Below are 20,881 nucleotides of genomic sequence, written 5' to 3' on the forward strand. Positions count from 1 at the left end.
GCCTGAGATCTCGCGTGTTCCATAAAAAAAAAAATATGACTATAATACGCATACGCATAAAAATGAATTTCTTTTTTTTTTTGCACGGCGTGTATAGTATTATTAGCGGCAAGGGAAAAATATCTTATTATTCAAACCCTGACGTCATTTACAACACCGCCCCGTCGTTGACAAGTAACCTTTGTTGGTACTTAAAAAAACGGATTTCGAAGAGCTTTGGTGCGCGGCTCGTTTGTGTGAGTCGGAGTACGCATATGTGTATAACAATATCATAAATTCAGATCAAAGGAGTACCTACCTTTAATTGCATACATTTAATACATATTACATTTTGTTCTACAGAATAATAATTATTGTTACAGCCCGAGTTGTCTAAATCTCGCTCATTTCTTTGGGGTCTTCGTCGTAAAATCATAATAACAATTGATTGTAGGTACTTTTAATAAATTATATTATTTTAAATCCAATCCTAAGGTCCAAATACCTTCCTATGAAAAACGGGTGTAGTAGGTGCCTACCCGCGTTTTAGCAACCTTGGTAGCCTCGATCTGTGACCGATGAATAAAATATATTATGATGACGTACTCGAAATTCTCGATAGCTTTTTGTCTTCGTCATTTCTCATGTAGTGACCGTTAAACGTACAACGGCGTGATATCGTCTTGGCATAAATAACCAGTGAACGTGCCGTTTCTGTCTGTCAAATCCCGTGGGTTCCAAATTAATTTCAACGTAGTGCCGTTAGGGAACAGCAGCTAGGGAATGGTTTAAAGCTCGACTTTGTCATATTCAAATACATGATACATACGATATTTTGACAATTCACAACGTCCTAACAGGCACATTCTGCATCTGTTTAGTATTCTCACAGACATTTCAAACCTGCAACATCGGCATCACAATAAAAGTCGTAAATTCCCGTCCAATCAATTGGCAAGAAACATTCATAACGCGGGGCGGACAAAACTATATTTTTATTTCGAAGAGAGACACAGTCTTCCTGCAGCTAACAGGTATTCTCCCGCAGTCACGCGAAAAAAAATAAATACACCTGGCCATAAGTCTGTGATTGATTACACGTTTAAAATAAAAAAGGTACATTTTTTTCACCCTTAGAATACTAAAAATGAGTCGCTGCATTTACGTAGGTAACCACAATGATTACGATGAATCATGTGAAAATTTAAATACCCAGCAGTTGTTACGAAAATAATGAGATAAACCAAAAACAAAATTATACCTTTTTCTCTCAGCGTATTATTATACACGCACCGACAATTACTTGAGTACCTACCTACTTCAAATATTTAAAAATTTTAATTAGTAAGCACATTCCTGTAAAAAATTAAGTGTACATATACATAACACTTATCAGTGCTCAAAACCCTGTTTCACTGAAGGGTCAGTTATACTGACTACTGTTGTACTACTATGTGTATTGTGGGCTGTGGCTTTCAATAACTTTCAAATTAACGTAAATTGAATTTCAACCACAATATAGTGTTGTCATGCAATAATATGCATTCTATTTGAGAATTATGCATTACTAACGTGACATGTAATTATACGATTAATTAATTAAATGAATAAGATAGTAATATTTATTTTAAAAATAAAGATAAATATAATTCCATATTTTTTTAGCTTAAAAAAGCACTAATTTTAATCACTGTTTCACTTTTTTTTTTAAATTATCATTATTAATTACAAATATGCATCAACAGATATTAAATTAGTCTAAGTCTAAATTTACAGTCTTGTTGATTTTAAATTTTATATCAAGTACCAATAAGTCAATAACATTTTATTCAGTAGGTATCTTCATAACGTATACAGGTATTATTTTAAATAATAAATCTAATGTAATAAGTGAAATACACATTAATTAACTTAAATTTGTTTACTGAAACTTATTATTTATCTTTAGGCAGACCAACTTTAGTTTAACAACAATTATTCGGGATTTTATTTATAGGAGCAAATACAACTATAAATTGCAATAGTTTAATTTAAATTTTGTTTTTTTTTTAGTGTGAAAATAATATACATCAAAATGAAGCAACAATGGCGTTTTTTAAATTTTAATTATCATCTCTTGTTGGAATTTTTATTAAATTATGTACGAATTAATTTTGAAGATTTCTTTAAAAAGTAAAGTCAAGTTTAATACAACACGTGATAACTAAAGATCTACTGAATTACATAAAAGCAATAATTTATTCTTAGCTCTTTAAATTAAAACACAAGTTTTATTAGTATTTTAAGTAGACAAACTGTTTTAAATTGTAATATAATAGTATTGTAATCTACATCTAATGTCTCAATGACATGAAAAATATTTTTAATTAATTACTGAATACTATTTTACATATTTTAATTATTGTTATATATTTTAATTACCTGCATATTCTGAAAACCTCTAGTAAGTTAGACAATTATTTACCCCATCGAGATACAACGATTTTATTACAATATTATATACAGGATGATTCACCAAGCGTCCTTTCTTTTAAAATATTGCAGTTATTCAAAATCTGATTTTTTAATTTTTAAATATAGTTACTTTAAGATCATATTTTTAAATCATTGAAATTTTTTGTGCTACTTAAGGAGTGCCCTGTGCAGACAAAAACTTTTGTTTTTCAAATGAGAACACCCCTATTTAATTATAAATTAAACAGTTAATATTTTGTCTGACATTTTTAACGTATCAAAATCAAAATTCGTACTAGTAAGTTTTATGTTACTTAACTTTGTGGTCTGAAGAAAAAAGGTCCGTTGTAATGCGTTTATAAGTTATAGGGCTACGATGATTTGAAAATTATAGTCATTTATATTAATCTTCTGATATTTATTAGTTGTGAAAATGGCCCAAGTATGTATGATAAATACTAGATCCAATTTTATGTATATTTTATATTTATGTAAAACCAGTTTGAGGACTATTATCCCCTATACAAACATTTTAATAACTAAGAAACTAGTAAACTACTCATTGGATTTTTGAATGTGGTACATCAAACTTTTCAAAAAAAATATCCACTTAATAATTTACAGTAACAGAGAGGGGTTCTTATTTCATAAACAGAAGTTTGTATAATCCTATGGCACTCCTTAGGTCGAACGAAAAATTCAAAAATTTAAAATTATTTTAAAATTCCAAAAATCAGAAATTGAATAAATTCATTATTAAAGGAAAAATGGGAGTTAGCATGCCTGTTAAATCACTCTGTATACATAATAATATATTATTATAAAAAACCACGTTTAACTTAATTTGATAAAATAAATTATATTTATATTTAGTGAATCAAGTCTAATCGTATTACATTTAGAGTGAAATATTAAAATAAATAAAAATCTGAAACATTGCATTTTTTTTAAATCTCAAATATTGATGATTAACACATTAAGTGATTGACGTGATAGACATATTTGATTCTTATTATGACGGGTTACAGCGAAACTTGAATGTTCTTTTCCTAGAATACACCTTATTGTCGACGGTGACGATTTAAAGCTGGCAGTATGGTACCATTAGCAATTAATAATTATTATTACGGGCACTACTTAGCTGTTATCGGGACTTAAATACATCACTGTTATTGGCTGTGAATAGTTTATTAGTACATTTAGTACATTATCTTCATATTTTTTTCTTGCAAAAACAAGAGAAACACTTCAATCACTAATCAAGAAAATATGTCATAAAAATAAAAACTTATTTTAAAAAAAAAATAATTGTATTAAACTAATATAACTATAAATATTAGACAGTTATATGACATTTTCAAACTCAGCCCCATATAATAGTTTATCCAATGCCACAAATAATTATAGAAATATTTGCTATATTAGTGAAATATATAAGTATAAAGATACATAATCCGTTCCCAGCATATCAAAAATTCAATTCCATTGCCTCCAATATTTATTTTATTAGAGAATGATATGCCATTCAGAATGATAATTAAAAACTGACTTCCTTTCAACCCTCTCTAGGATATTTTTCACAAACTAAATCCTTTTAATGTTGAAATACGACAAATCACAAACGTTCTCCAAACACAAACAAATCTTTTGATTCTTTTGACACGATTTTTCATTGACTTGGAAACTTTTAACAGTAATTAAAATGAATTTAATAAAATTTATAATATATTGCAGACTATATTATTATATACAAATATAAAAGATGCTTGAAACAATAATCTATTTTAAAATTTCAAAATATTTTAGTCAATGTATTGATTTACTTGATGATAATTTATATCATCCTGTTTAAAATCATTTAAATGTGTTTCATAACAATAAGAATTATGGACACACGGCGTCTTGAATAGGCAATTTAGCTACACCATTATTGTAATTTAATTTTTTTGATATCACTCAATGGTATACAAATTAAAATTGTTAATATAATTAAAAAACTATTGCTAATATCATTATTAATTCTTAATTATGATATATATTTAACAATAGTCTTGTTTTTAAATCAACAAGTATTTATAATTCAGTTGTAACGTGTATGACATTTACCTAACTAAATTTGATCATCGAGTAGTGCTTTTAAAAAAAATACTACCTACTAATTACTAAACCTCTTTGCTGCTATTTATTATTATCTTCACCACTCTACTAATCGCGGTTGCGGTCATGCATTTTACCGTGAAGGTATTGAGTTCAAACGACTGACCACTAAACCTGCGTACATCGGGCGAACCCACGTTTCTTTGGTATTGAAAAAAATACTGTATACCTATACATGGGTACATCGGAGCTAGCAAAAGCATAATTATTTATTTATCACTAAACTAAAAATGTAATATCGAAAATCCAAAAGTACTTTATAATGTCTATGCATTAACGAATTTCATCGTTGTTCAAATTCATTCCACTCGATTGCCGTTATATAGTTCTTAATCAACAAATTGTTTGATTAATATAATTAGTATAATAAGTTATTACAAAATAACAAACAAGAAGCTAACATGCTCTACTCGTTATCCATTTGTATACAAATATTACCTAATCAAACACAAACTGATTAGTATAGTTATATAACAGTTATAATTATAATAAAATTATAAAAGCATACATATGCATAATATAGTATAGAGTGTTGACATATTATTAATATTTCGAAACTCACATCATTCCCGAATAATAAGCTTGTTACATTTGAATTCAAAACAAGTCAAATACGCCATACTACTATTCACAAGTTCAGTTGTTTTAATAAATTCGTTGTTTTTTTCAATCATCTTCGTTTAGATAATTATTTTAGTACAACGACAGTTAAAAATATTTAGTTTAATTACAAAAATACGGAATGTTAAATGTTTACTGTGTCCTACTCACTTAATAAATTATAACATATACATATTACAATTTATATATCTATGTTACTTTCAAAATACAAGCCCCTGTAAACTGACTGACTACTGCTGATAAATATGTCCGAATTTCCAGCTTTTGACCAATTGATCTTGGTAACTTTGAGGATAATCGAATAATTCGGTCAAACTTTGACTGATTGTTGCTGTTACGAATGAAAAAATATGGAGGTAGAATATAGACAATCTATTTTAGTTATATAATCATGTAGTATTATTATTATATAGTTATGTAATGTTAAAAATATTATGTAAATCTTATATTTGTTTACATGTTGTATTATTGTCATGTAAGATTCATTGTACATAGAACTACGTTTTTTTTTTATATAATAAATTTATTTATTTTTGTTTTGTTTTACACAATTTTTGATGTCGTTAGACATTTAATCGATGTTTATAAGCTCAAATCAATGAGATTTTTATTTTCTTACCAAATTTTGTAAACGAAACATGAAAAGAATTCAAAATTAATTAAGAACCACACTAATTGGAAAAAATGTAGATAAAAACATTATTTTTAAACAACAGTAAAAATGTCCATATGTGCAAGATTAAAATGTATGACTTGAAGTATAATAAAAACAAATCCACTTGAGCCCCACTTAACTTTATATAAAAATATTCATATTTTTTGAATATGGTTACAAACAAACCGCAATTTAATTAAAATTAAGGACTTTTTCTCCTTACGTTAAATAATTATTCTAAACATTTGTAATAGGTATACCTATTCGGCAATTTGTTTCAGTTATCTAATATAATAATTTTCCGAAGTATTTAATAATGTACCGAACTAATCAATGCCATTTTTAACCACATTTTTACAAATTATTTTCGAAACATATTTTATGAAATAATATACTATTAAAAATGAACGAATATTTATTGGTATAACAAGTTTATTGCATATTAATTACTTGAAATACTTTTAAATAGTTTGTATGTCACTTTCCACTAGTCAACGTAAGGTATTGTAAGAATAAATTACATTATAATTTGGATTAGGTACGCATATATTACCATTTACCACTGGCGTTCTATGATACTTATACCACCATAATATACTATTAATATTTATCAACTATGTTTACTATTGTTGACTTGTAAATACAAATGTCGAGTATAAAATATTTATTTCTAGCGTCATTTTATTTATGACAGTTGAGTAGTGGCTTTTTGAAGCGCTGTCGTAAGCTCAGTTTTCGGGAAGTGACCAAACGGGTTTTTAGCAACACATCCTTGCCACAAATACGCAAACACATGTTACAATTCTGCCCTACCTTATCACCACATACCCGATGGCCTATGTTACAGGGGTTCCCCCAAAAAATTAAAAAAAAATAAGTAAATAAATAGATGATTATTTTTTAACGTTATTAGACAATTTGATAATTAAAAGTTAATCAATAGAACAATTGTCTTTTTGTTTTTCAATAAATAAAGATAAATTAAAATATTATGCGTATTGAGAGGGTAACAATTAAGCTTATAAAATTAGTTTTATTAATAATTTAGTTTTAAATAATCAAGGGAGTTACTAGAAATAGATTCTGTGAATTTTTTTACGAAGTACACGTTTGTTGAAAGCCTATAATAGAAATCACGTGGCCTATTAAATAACAACACTTAAAAACAAACGGGACTTCAAGGTACATTTTAAAATGAGCAAAATTAGTAGTAGTATAGTTGAGTAAAATTTATGCATATAGTAACAAAAACTATATAAATACAAAAATCTATTTATTCGTAAGTTTTATATTGATAAAAGGTACTTAAGTCTTAAAGTGATTATGTTCGACTGTTTGAATGAGTTTACTCTCTTTTTATAAAAGATCTTTTGGTCTATCTTTTTTATTATTATTTAAAATTTTAAAAGACTGATAATGATATTAGAGTGGCAGCCGAAGGGTATAGTAGAGATACCTTATTTGTAATCAGAGTCTAGTCAAAAATGTGATATTTTTTTCTAATTCATATGACGTAACAATAATACGTCATGTACGAGGATTAATTTTTTGTTGTTAAGATAGATGGGTGTCATTTGGCGTTTACATTTTACAAAAACCTAACCTTCTAAACATGTTATTATTAATCCGTTCCTATAAGGTTCAGAGAAGTCAGAATTTATTGCATTCCTACATTCGTTGGCAGGGAGGAAATGATAAAATCTCGACTTAATGGTTGTCAGTGGCAAACTGCTCACCATAGTGTGGACAACTATTGTGTCAAACTTATCCTTGCTTGGTAAATGGTTTCAAATAACATACCAGGTTCCTATTAGTTATATTATTATATTTATGCAATATAGAATTTTACTATTTTACAGTTTTATCTGTAGACGACGTATTTCGTATCGTTTTAGAGACGTTTGACGTAGATAAGTTTTCACAGTTTCTAAAACTTGTTTATTGTTTATATTATTATGACCGACTTTTCAATGCATGTTGAATTTAAACTATAATATAAAATGTTAGTTTCTTTCGGATCCTATGAGTAACGTACTCATATTTACACACTATAGTATTTTTTTTCGTTAATATAATATAATATTTAAAAATATAAAATGTTATGTACATTTGTGAATGGAAAATTTTAACGTCGTATTTGTTCCTGTATGTGTAAATTTTTATAGTAGATATAAAATAGTATACAAGATGATCCACAAAACATTTTCACCCCTCCCCTCTATTTTATAATGATTAATTCATTCATATGCTGATGATTGAAATTTTCAAGTAGGTACATACTAAAGGACCAAATTTATTTTTCAAAATCTTAAATTTTTACACCATCTTAGAAGTGCCATTCCCGCGTGGTCAACTGTGTATTTAAGAATTGTTTGAATAAGTGGATAATGCCCAACGCATTGGGTCGTGTACATGGACGTGGGAGACTTTGCCCTTCGCACCTCCCGCTGATATTTTCAATACTTTTCTTCTTTATTATGCTATGTAGCAGTGGTCTTCAAACTTGTTTTTTTCTTGAAGCCTTTAATGTTGCTAAGCAAATGCTACGTAGCCCAGAGCCCTGACAATTTTATAGCTCATAAAATACATACATTACTCACAAAAAGTGCTGCATGAAAAATTTGCTTATTTATTTGTTTCTTTTTAATAATATAGGTCCTACCTTGTCGTAGACGACATAAACGATAAAAGCAATATAATCTTGAACCAACTCGCCTCTAACACTTTTTTTCGACTAAGAAACAAAGTATGCCGGTTATTATTAATAAAAAAAAAACACGATAAACCAAATATTATTTTGATCTAATTTAATTCAGACATGTCCACGGAGCCCTTAGATTACTATCACAGAACCCTAGGACTCCGTGGAACAAAGTTTGAGAACAGCTGATAGTGTTTAATCTAGTACTTATTATACTCAATGCATTATCAAAAATATATAAAATGCCTAAAGATTAACATTAATTGCTAAAATTTTCAAATCATCTTAGCCTCTATATCGTTACTTATTAGTTATTTGCATATACGAATGATATTTTTGGTCCACAAAGGTAAGTAACACAAAAACTATAAGTTCAAATTTTGACTAACACACATCAAATATTTACCTCAAACAAATCATCTACTTACTTAAAAATTTACCAAAAATGGAGTTTCCCCGTTCAAATATAGAAGAAGATATCCCCGAAAGTAGAAGTCTTAAATAATATACAAAATCTAAGTACTTGAAAATAAGGTAACTTAGTATATAAAAAATCAAAAATTATATTATGTGTGACTGTATTATTAAAGAAAAAAAGAGTGACAATTATTGGTAAAGAATTTGAATGCATTAAGTCGTTATATAAATAAATAATATATGTTCAGTGAATCACCGTGTATAGTCTAGGTCATAGGTACTTGTAAAATAGTCTTAAAAGCATCAATGATTTTGTTAAAAAGTATTTACAATCGTTCTGAAATTCAATACTTAGTCAAAACATTCTCTAAAAACATTCATTTATTGTAACTTTCAATAATGTAAAACTGGATTTTGAAAAAAAAAACATGAATATTAATACACGAATGCAATGCGATTTATATTTTATACCATATATATATTAAGTGCCTATGTGAAAGATAAACTAATCGCCGTCAGTTGAATGAAAATATACCTTCCATGTGGTCGATATTAAATTTAAAAATGGAATAACAAAATACATTACATTTCTTATCAGGGAAATAAAACGATTCTTGTTCAATATATTTTTTTAGATGCACTTTAAGAAAAAGTTTATACGTAAAATAGGTTTACTATTACAGTAAGTTTAAAATATAGATAAATATCTTTGTAATTTTTATTATTGCACTCGGTAAGTATTTGTTTGCATATGCTCTATTGGTCTGTGTCTGCGATCATTCTATGGACATGAATTAAATTTACTTTAATAATTAAAAATTATTTTCTATATCAATGGTATTAAACAGTATTGAACTGTGCAAAGTAAACAATCAGAATAAAAATTGTCAGAGATTTATAATAGAACACCGTACGACGTAGGTATCATTATATTTCATTAAAAATGTATGTTAATAATAACAAGGAGGGCATTTTAAAATATTGAATAAATTTTACTCAAAAAGTGATCTGAGAAAAAAAACAGTTACGAAAACGATTTAATATCATCAAAGAATAATTTAACAGAACTGAAGGCAAGTGCTCTTATGAAATACCTACCTACTGTGAAATATCTAAGACGGTCACTGCCATTGAACTAAAAGCAATCTCATAAATTTTTACTGATTAAGTGTTTATTCAATGACGTTTTTATTTTATTTTAGAATACTAAACTCTTTACTGTTATTATTATGAATAATATCTCTTTCTTTGAACAGGTATATTAAAATTAATGTTTTTGAATTATTGCGTTTGTATTATTATATATTTCAATGGAAAACGGTAGACAGATAGATTATTTCTATTCCGAGCGAAATTGGGTAAAACAGTGTTAGTATTTTTTAAATTTTAAAGGTCAACGTGATATAACTAATGAATAGTTTCGTGGGAAATTTCAAATGTAAATATTGATATTAAGTATAAACATACATCATACATTTGTCTTATTGCGAGTAATTTGCAGGTTGTTAAATTTTAAATAATATATATGAATATTATCTGTATTTCAAGATGATCACTAGTTGACTTGATTTCAAAACTTCCTTAGTCTTATAATCATCTTTCTCCTTATTCTTACATCCATACTTTGAACACTTAATAACTATTGTTTTCATATGAATGGTCTTTTTAATTTCCTAGAATATTCCTTTCAGTGAAATACTCTCCCAAATTAGAAAAATTCCATTCTTCTAATTTCTTAAGCTTTTAAGTATGATACATTACACTGTATTAAATAAATATTCAATTATATTTAAATTCTTAATAATCACTTAAACTTTTTAAATTGCATCATATGAAGTCTTTCCTATTTAGGCATATTATAATTAAGATCTGTTTTTCATTTTATCTAGAATAAGATTTATAATAATTTTTTTTATCAAATCACTAAATATTATTGTCATTAGAGCTAAGTCAAAATAAGGTAAAATGAAAAGTTGAAATATGTTAATAAAACATAATATGTATATAAATGCATGTATTGTTTTTAATGCTGTATATATATAATTAATTAATTATGTATTTCCTTCTATCCTACTAAAAATGTAATGCAAATGACCTTAAGTTGTCGGAGCAGAAATTAAAATTTCAAGACCAAAAAAAAAAAATGCATATTTTATTTTTATGAATTTTCTTAAGTTCAGAACTAATAACTGTTCATAATGTCTAGGGTAGTCTGTTATTACGATCATAATACTTCAAAATTATCAAATCATACTCCGTTCATTAAATTAGTTTATAATCTCCAATTACTCATTTACATAAATTATTAATCATAATCGTTTGCAGTTTCTCTAATAATATTAAATAAAGGTTCACAGTTTAGTTTGATCCGAAGAGTGTAACAAAACAATTATCCATAAATGTACCTACCTATCAACAGCATCTTTTAAAAGATTAATAGAAAATGTACTCCAAGTAGTTAAACGTCATTATATTTTTTTAAAAAACTGGGTTTTCGTTGTAAATTAAGTTTACCTAACAAAATACTCAAACAATTAGTCTACTGTATTTAAAGTAATTTAAGCTGAACAAAACAACATCTTTATCTCAACAAAATCTTTTTCAACTCATCTTGTATGTTATGGTTGGTTAATCGAGTAATAATATTGTAAGCTTATGATTTATATAAAAACAAATCACGATCCACACAAAACAAAAATACCTTTTAGTGGCCTAAGAACCATAAATTAGTATGATCACCGTGTTGTAATATTCTGAAATTATTATGGTTAAAGTAATGTAATATAAAAAATACGTTTAATTTGTTTTATTAACATATAGTAAAAAAAAAAAGAAATACATAAATCATGAAGTCGATGATGAACATTTTTTTTTAATAGAGGTGTTAGAATTATACACAATGAATGTTATTCTTCAGTAATTATTTTTCATAGCTAGTTCAAACAAATCTTATTTCAGCTTAAGTTTAAATTTAAGACGCATTCGGTTTTAAAGTTCAAAGTTTGTTTTAATGGAACAATGTTATTTAAATAAATGTGTTTTAGTACAATAAGTTTAGCAATAAGTAAATATATTAAATGTTATTAAATTGCTTTTGATTATAGAAGAAGCCAAATATTGGTGAAACTACCAATTATGATAATTATTTAAAAAAATGAATGTTGTTATTATATTAAATTGATTATAGGTAAAATAGTAATTCTTATAAGCGTCTTGGACGGATTTTCCAAAATGAAAGAGAATGATAATTTTTTTTTCTTAATAGATTGGAATGGTGAGGCAGTTTGTTATAAAAACATTTACTAAATAATTTAATTTCATAATTAGCTAACTTTAAATGTAATATTTTGGAATGTTTGAATTTTATTTGTGTTCGTCTTAATCCTTCCACATAGCTGAATACAAATAACTAAATATCCACGGGTTATAAAATATAATAATTATAATAATAAATACCTATGAGTTTTAAAAATACTTTCAAATTTATAATATTTTGATCGTGAGACGAATATGTTCATTTTTATTTAAAAGCTTTATTAACTTAGATGATTTAATATTAATATACAATTAATATAATATATGCATACCTATAACTGTATTATTGTTGATTCAAATAATTATCATTTTTATTAAAATCTGTTGAATGTTTCGAAAGATTATAAAACAAAACTTTTTTACTACATAATATTATATTTGATTAAATAATTCATTTTTTGTAATATGTACTAAACACATTATTAACTCTTTAAGTGGTTAGTTTAACTTTATAAACGCCTTTTTGGACTCTCCAAAAATCAGAATTCATCACAAGTAAAAGTATGAATATTTAATGACTTATAAGACTAATTTATGAAAATTAATACGATGTTCTAAGTGATTCAATTTAAGATGACTGCATGTCTCATAAATCTTTAAAAGTTTGAAACTTTATTGTAAAGTAAATTCAATAAGATTAAATAATAAGTGAAGAATTAATGTTAAAGCAATTTTCTATGCTATATAATATATAGGATTCAACGAAAAGTTTAATTTTTAAAAAAATAGAGGACTTTAAGTTGTTGCGTACAGTAAAATATAACGAATGAAACAGGCAAAAAACAATCGGTGGCATACGACTTTTGCAGTTGAAGTCAAGTGTTGTTTAACGAGTTGAAAAAAAAAACAATGCGAGAAATGGGTTGGTTGTAGTTTGTGACTAGGTCCTAAAAAAAAAATGTTTGTCCTTTAATGGTGAAAAAAATGACGAAGGTAAAAAAATGAATTTTTCAAAAGAATATAATTTGTAACTTCACTGTGTCAGTGTATAAACGTGATGGTCCTTAATATGATGTCACAGGTGGCGTAATCCAATATGGGCATTATATAATTTATTTTGAAGAAGAGTAATTGAAGTTTTAAAAAATCCCATACTTACTTTCTTATTGGTAAATTTACATTTTTGCTAACGTACCTACTCATAATAATTTAAGTGAATTCTTAAACACAAATGATAAAATGAATTATATCGCCCGACGTTTGATTTCACAAATGATATGATGAATTATATCGTCAAACGTTTGATTTGACATTATTAGGTATTAAAAGTTTAAATCACAACGTTAAAAGTTTTTTTCTTATCTTTCTTTTATTTTTAGTCTTGTACTTTAGTGTTTTTTTTATAATAAAACATCAAAAGCTATCTAATCTGTACATGTTTCTGTAATGGACATGTAATAAAACAAACCATTTATGTAGTATATTATAACTTCGTGAACTCAATTTTTCAATACTTAATTTTTATTTTTTATCTGATAAGAATAATATACATAGTTTAAAAACAGAAATAACTCTATATTTAATCTAATGGATTTTATTAGAACCATTGAAACATTTTATGAACGACTACTAATTATATTTTGATTCTCTTAATATGTTATACGAACTATTTTGTATTCTTTTTTAATGTTCGCTATGTAATTCAATTTTCACATAAATAATTGATTTTTTTATAAATTTTTATCAAAGCCATGTATATTAAATATTATGTATTTACTACGTTGATATTTTATTTTCCTTACCGAAATAATTTGATTTTTTTTCAACGTGAAATGTACAATATTTTAAAATACTAAAATCAATTGAACTTCATACGATCAGCATAAAAAAGGGTCATTTACCGGAACCGGAAACGATATTTTCACCTCTCTGCCATCAGTAAATATTCGTTACCTACATAGAACTTTAGGGGTAGGTAATGGATTTCGGAATAATATTTTCTACATAAATATATACCGGGTTGGCGGGTACACCTGTTTAAGTTTCGAAAAACTCACTGATTACGTTTTATCATCACAGGGTTATACAGGGTGAATACAATACTGAACTGTTTGATGGAATATTAAAATATAAATTAATGGACTATAAAGCCGAGATTGTATTTTGATAAATTAAAAAAAAAAATTTAATTAATGACTAGGTGCAAAGTAATCAGAGCGTTGAAATAGATAGGTAATATATTATATAGTTTTCTTACTTTGGATAGGTGACGTTTGGTAGTGGTTTCAAAAAACACCTTTGTCGAAGTATTCCTTCCCACAGCTGAACGCCTATGATTCCGAATATGAAGAACACGAAGAAGCACAACAACAGCACATTACCCAACATCGGCAAAGTGTCCAATAGCAACATGACCAATATGCGCATACCTGTAACAATTTAAACACAACGTTTTAGAAAAGTATATTCAAAATATTGTAATCAACGGTTATGATTGGGTTCGATATTATTATTATTTATTACAGTCGAGTCTCGACAGCTCAAATCTCCATAACCCGAAAACCTTGATAACTCGAATAAGGAGGATAATTAGAAATCGCATTTCTTTCAAGGTTAATTTTAACTTAATATTACTGCAGATATTAAAAATAAAAATTTGTTAACAGTTAAGCTTAATAATATAACAATATTAAAGTAAAATTCTAGTAGTTTTAACGACATTAATTATATTTAGACGTCTAGCGGAGATATGAATCTGTTGGTTTTACAATGATTTGTGTTTTGTTGTCTGAACTCTAAATACACTTTTTCCACCACAATGCACAAACATTCTTCAATCTTCAATATCAAGTGTGGTTTCTGATTTCAAATTATATCTAATCTGTACTTAGATTAAAGTTCCCAGTATTTTTCAAAATTATAGAAAAAAACAAAAACTAATTACGGAAAAAAACTAAATTATTATTACTTAACATTAGTTTCTGACAAAATCGATTTTGATATTTTTTTGTTATTCAAAAAACAATAACTAAATGTTAGGCTATTTAGTAATGGGTACTTACAAAATTTTCAAGATATATTTGTAATATCATTTTTTAAACATTGAATAGTCTTAAGACATTATAATATATGGAACTTTGTAAGCTATTTATTAACAAAAATTATTTCAGGCATGTCACTATTACTCCCTTAAATTATCATTTTCTATACATAATGAAAATTCCAGGTATATATCATAATTAATTAATAAACAAACAATGATTAGCAAAGTAGTACAACTTTGCACTGTACAACACACATACTATTATATTAATATAATACTATAGAGGTAACATTTACCTATAACTAAACTAAACTCCGCCTAAGTATAACAAATTATAATTATATTTTTAAGCTGAAATATAAAAATTAGTAGGTTTTGACAATGCTAGGAATCGGTTAAAATTTTTTTTTTATCCATTTATGGAATTTATTCAATTCTAATGTCTTGCTAACAGCATTTTTTCATCGAATATAATACATGCTCTTTAATAGATTTTACAAATATCTACAATTACTACAGTCTTATAATATATTAAATTATGCTTAAAGTATACATTTTTAAGGACAAAACTGTACTTCAATATTATAACCTATTAAATATAACCGAATTTGTTAATTATTGCTGAAGTTTCAATCAGCATACGAAAAATAAAACACGGGGCAAACCGATTACTTGGATATACTGCAAACTGTAAGTTGTAATAAGATTTGGAGCGAAGTTGTTAGAATTTATCAGTGCGGTATATATTTATAAATTAGACACGACACAATCAATTCGAATTCTTTAATCTATAAATGCAATTAAATTCCGTCATTGTAGTTTGAAACATTTGATATTATGATTAAAGCAAAAATAAATGTTAATTTAGATTCTGATTGCTATTGAAATTAAATTAAATACGGTATAACATCGAATTAATACCTACATTAAAACTTTAGTTAAATTATGATATTTAATAATACTCTATTGACTTTTTAAATGAAATTGAATAGTACGGGTATACCATTATACATTTATAACATAATAAAATTTAGTATGATTAAATACTCGTTCCGAGTACCTAAATCAAACATACCTCTACTTTAATATCATAATAATAATATAATCTATTTCGTTATTATATTATTATAATATTCTTTAAAACGATGTCAACACCGTGGGTAACGTGAATTAATCATTGCTCAACGGTTGGTTATGTAATCAATCATTCTTTTTTATTATTATTAGTGCCTACCTTGTGAATAATGCAATAGGTACAATAATTTCCTAACATCTTCGTGTAACTCGAAACTGTGTGCGCACTGCCTTTATAATAATAATATTATAACGTTTTATTAGTGAGTTGCATTCAGTCCTTTCAGCCCATGGGAACAGTCTTTGTTCCGCATAATTTCCGTCTTCTGCATAAAGTCCGACAGAATGCCATCGTCTGCAGTTCTTTAATATAATGTTAGAGCTCGTCTGGGAGGTGGTTCGTGTGCAATGCATAAATTTCAGTAGGCACAGAGACAGGGTTTAACAGAGTTTACACTGCAGCTAATTTTAATCTGAAACCATTATACTGAAACTTCAAATGAATTACATGAACGTCAAAATACATATTAAAGACAGTAAGACATTAAACGTCTTAAGCCTGCATATCGAAATTCCTCGAATCCGCTATGAACACAGATGATCGAGAGTTTCCTACTGATTTATTACGGAATCGTCAAACGTCATCTTTATTTATTGTTTTCAAAATAATACTAATAAATCGTAAATAAATGAGCATTGAAAAATAAGTAGGATGGTTTTATAAATTATATTATACACATAATATTATAATATAATATAATTAACCATTTAATGGCAATATTTTCAACATTAAAATATAACTATAATAATGTGTAAAATGTTATTAAGGCAATTCCAAATATATATGTGTGTTTTATTGTAATAGTTGAGCTAGATTTAAAATTAAAAAAAAATAAAAAATAAAAATAAAAATATATGTGTATTCAAAATGTTGAATTATTTTAGTTTCTGCGTGAGTTGAAACAAAAACAAATTACGGAAAACTTATATATTTACGCAACATTAGGTTTTTTCACGAAATCGATTCAATTTATTTGTTGTGATACAAAATTAAATAACAGTAGGTCAGTAGGGACATGAAATGTTCATCAAATATTTACTTAAGCATTATGTCTAGGATACGATAGGTATAATATTCAAACTAGTTTCAACTATTGTTGTGATATTAAAGACGTTACACATTTTCGACTATTTTTCTGTATCGTTAACGCTGTAGGTGTAGTTTGGCAATGGTTAGACATCACTTCGTTGGTTCAGAAATGCACTATGAACTTTTTGATCACATTTTTCCACTGTTTTTTGAATATATGTATAGGTACCTGTACAATACCACAAAAACGACTGTTGTGTTAAATCGGGTGTTATAAATGCAACTAGAAATGCTTTAAAATGTTGTTAGCGGAGTTAACGTAGACAGATAACTGAGAATACTATTCAGAATGGCATTCTAAGTTTTAACAACTTGTCCGGGAAGGAAATTGTTCAGAAAGTCAGCCTGTAGAAAGACACCATTTAGTTATCGAATTCAAGTTGTTCAAGATTTATGATCCGTTGCACTGTTGTAGTTAAAGTCTATAAAGAGTTGAAGTAGGTTTCTATCAAATGATCTATGACACTTTCAATTATATTACTATTAAGTATTAAGTATATGAATTTTTATCATCTTTGTTATATGGACGTAAGCCAATTCAACTATATATTCAGTACCTGTAATGTGTTTTATTGATGACTTATAGTTTTATGTGAAATTTCGTTGCGGATAGTACAACGCTGAAATATGTAAAACTAAATTATGATCACGACACGAGATGTCTACGAAAACAAAAAATAACAATAAATAAACATGATTATTATTATTATTATTATTTTTATCTAATTAGATATTTAATAATCAATTTGGAATAGTGAGACTGGGCGTCGTTTTAATAAACACTGTATGTTAATTCAATTTATAATAATTATGAAATAATCATAAATATAATAATGATTATAAATATCGAAGCGATTGCAGGTTATAATTATTATATACATATTATTATATTTTTAATATACTTATGTAGGTACCAATACCTAACCAATGTATTGGTACAACATCAAATAGTTAAAATAGGTAGTAATTTGATTTTAACTAGAAACTTAAAAAAAAATAATGTCTACAATTAATCTATAGGTAATTAAATTAGAGTAAATAAAATAAATAGAATAAATAAAAATAATCAAACAAATAAATTATGTTGTGTGTCACGAACTTAAACATAAAATCCTATTAGTTCATGTAAGTTCTTGCTTTGAGATTGTTCATTTTCAGAAAAGCTAGATACAACTAAAAACTATGACAACAATTTCATTTCAAGAACAAAAAAAAACATACGAATACGATTTGATAAATATATACAATACTTAATTGGTTTAAATTAGGTTTGTATTTTTTTTTAAACATTTAATATAATTAACGCTATTATTTCAAATGTCAACTACTCATATTATTCCGACTGTTATTTTTCATTTTTTTCGTCATTTTGTACAGTCACACTTTTTCCGACAACATCTTACTTCAAATGAACACATTATGACATGAAATAAATAGGTATACACCACTAAATGAAGAAAACGTCGTTGAACATAGTTCCTTCGGTAATTGATTATGTCCTTTTCCTAAGTCTACTTTTAAGACTCAGTCATTTATTTTCTACATACCTAAGTGCTTTTAGTGAATTAGGTCTGGTCCTTATGTTATCTGTTGGTCCACTTAAACAAGCTGAGTATGGTATATTGTATCATTTCTTATACGCACGCCAAAAAATATATCACACCACTAAGTAGCAGGACTTGATTTGAGCACGATCATTATATCATGTTACAAAACATTTCACAATCTGGTCTTGTGACATGTTATAAGCTTCATCACAATTCATAGCCCAATATTCAATACTATAATTTATAAATATGTTTATTTTATTTTGTTTAGCTGTAAGATACTTTAATTGTTGAGCTTCATTTTTATATAAAGTCTAATAATAAAAAAAAAATTTATAATTATATATTGAATGTAAAATAGGTTATTTATGGTTATTATTTATTAAAAAATCATAAACTATTTACAACCGTTCAATATTTGATAAATGAATGGCTAAAATTGTCCTTAAATGTGGAGTACATACACGGAAATTACTGAATTTTCACCCATAAATGATTTGTTAGGAGCACATTTTAGATGAATTAATTGTCTTTGACATAATCGATATTTTTTAGAGCAACTCAACTACTGCTGACTATACAAATTCCGATCTTCAAAATATCTAATAGTTTGAGTTATCAAAAAAATCGAATATAATATAAGAAAAAAAATCCATGTATTAAAATACACTCAACCTCAGAGTCATACATAATATATGCCTGTATAAATATATGTTGCCTAGTTGATTGAATAATTCGTATCGGATCTCCATTAGTACTAATTAGTATTATTGAACATTCGACACCACCTTGACGTTATCCTTATGATTATTAAAAATAAAAATGTATTAAAATACAACAAACTAAATATGTTAACGGATCATTTTTTATGAGTCTATATGATCTTTTTATCCGTTGGAAGTGTTAAAACGAAAAAAGTTATAAACGATATACAATTTGTATCTTACAAAACTTAACTTTCAGCACTGAAACAAGAGGTTGACTTTATAGGTAGTTTCCTACTAAGCCACATATTTGTGAATACATTTTATACCTTTCCAAATCTTGATTTTTATTTTTATTTTTATGTACATTGAAAACTTGTCGACACAAATATGTGGTTCAGCGTTTTGAAAATGAATAAAATAAAATAAGTTGAAGATTTCAACAGCTTACTACACACTATCATAGTGTAGGTAATAAATTATATCAAAAATAATAAACGGATTATTTTATATTTTTAAAATTTTGCTTTGTATTTTCTTTGAATAATTATTGCACAGGTACTTTTTTTCTAGAGTTGTAATTGTTTTCTATATTTTATATTTAAACGTCATAATGTTATTGTTATCTTTTAAAAACTAAACGAGAAGTTCTCTAGTGTGCATGTTATTCATTTACAGTCTACACTTGAACAAGGAATCATTAATATTATTAACTCACACAATATACGACATGACATGTGTAGGTTGGGAACAATACATGTCCAGGACTTAAAGGGTAATAATTTATCAACACAAAAGTGCAGACTGGTAGACAAAAATACTGTCAATAATTTACTTTCTTTTTGTACCAATTATATATTGGTATAAAACGAAAATAATATCCGGTAGGTAACAATGAAGTTATTTAGCTAGCTAACTTCACAACAATGTAGGTTCGTGCTGAATGGATTATTATAATGACGTTGTTACTTGGTACAATAATGTATCGAAGTTGCCTATATTATGTTACACCGTATATTACGCAGAGGAAACAATTTACGAAACTAGTACGTGGTGCCGAGTGTTTATTCGCCAACCTCGGTGTAGGATTTTAAATTATTCATGAAAATAATAAAGTATTAATT

The 20,881-nt window shown here is 26.6% G+C and overlaps 1 protein-coding gene across 7 annotated transcripts in view; it reads right to left on the bottom strand.

The window, feature by feature from the left end:
- The window catches only part of LOC111027871 (voltage-dependent T-type calcium channel subunit alpha-1G), a 262,059-nt gene that overhangs the window by 159,928 nt on the left and 81,250 nt on the right, over positions 1 to 20,881 (bottom strand). For all 7 annotated transcript variants that reach the window (XM_022306346.1, XM_022306344.1, XM_022306345.1 and 4 more), the window contains one exon: positions 14,497 to 14,668. In XM_022306346.1, the coding sequence (XP_022162038.1) occupies positions 14,497 to 14,668 (172 nt within the window). The remainder of the gene's footprint in view (positions 1 to 14,496; positions 14,669 to 20,881) is intronic.

Source organism: Myzus persicae, unplaced genomic scaffold (assembly GCF_001856785.1).
Source record: "Myzus persicae strain clone G006 unplaced genomic scaffold, MPER_G0061.0, whole genome shotgun sequence".
In the NCBI taxonomy this organism is placed as follows: Eukaryota; Metazoa; Arthropoda; class Insecta; order Hemiptera; family Aphididae; genus Myzus; species Myzus persicae.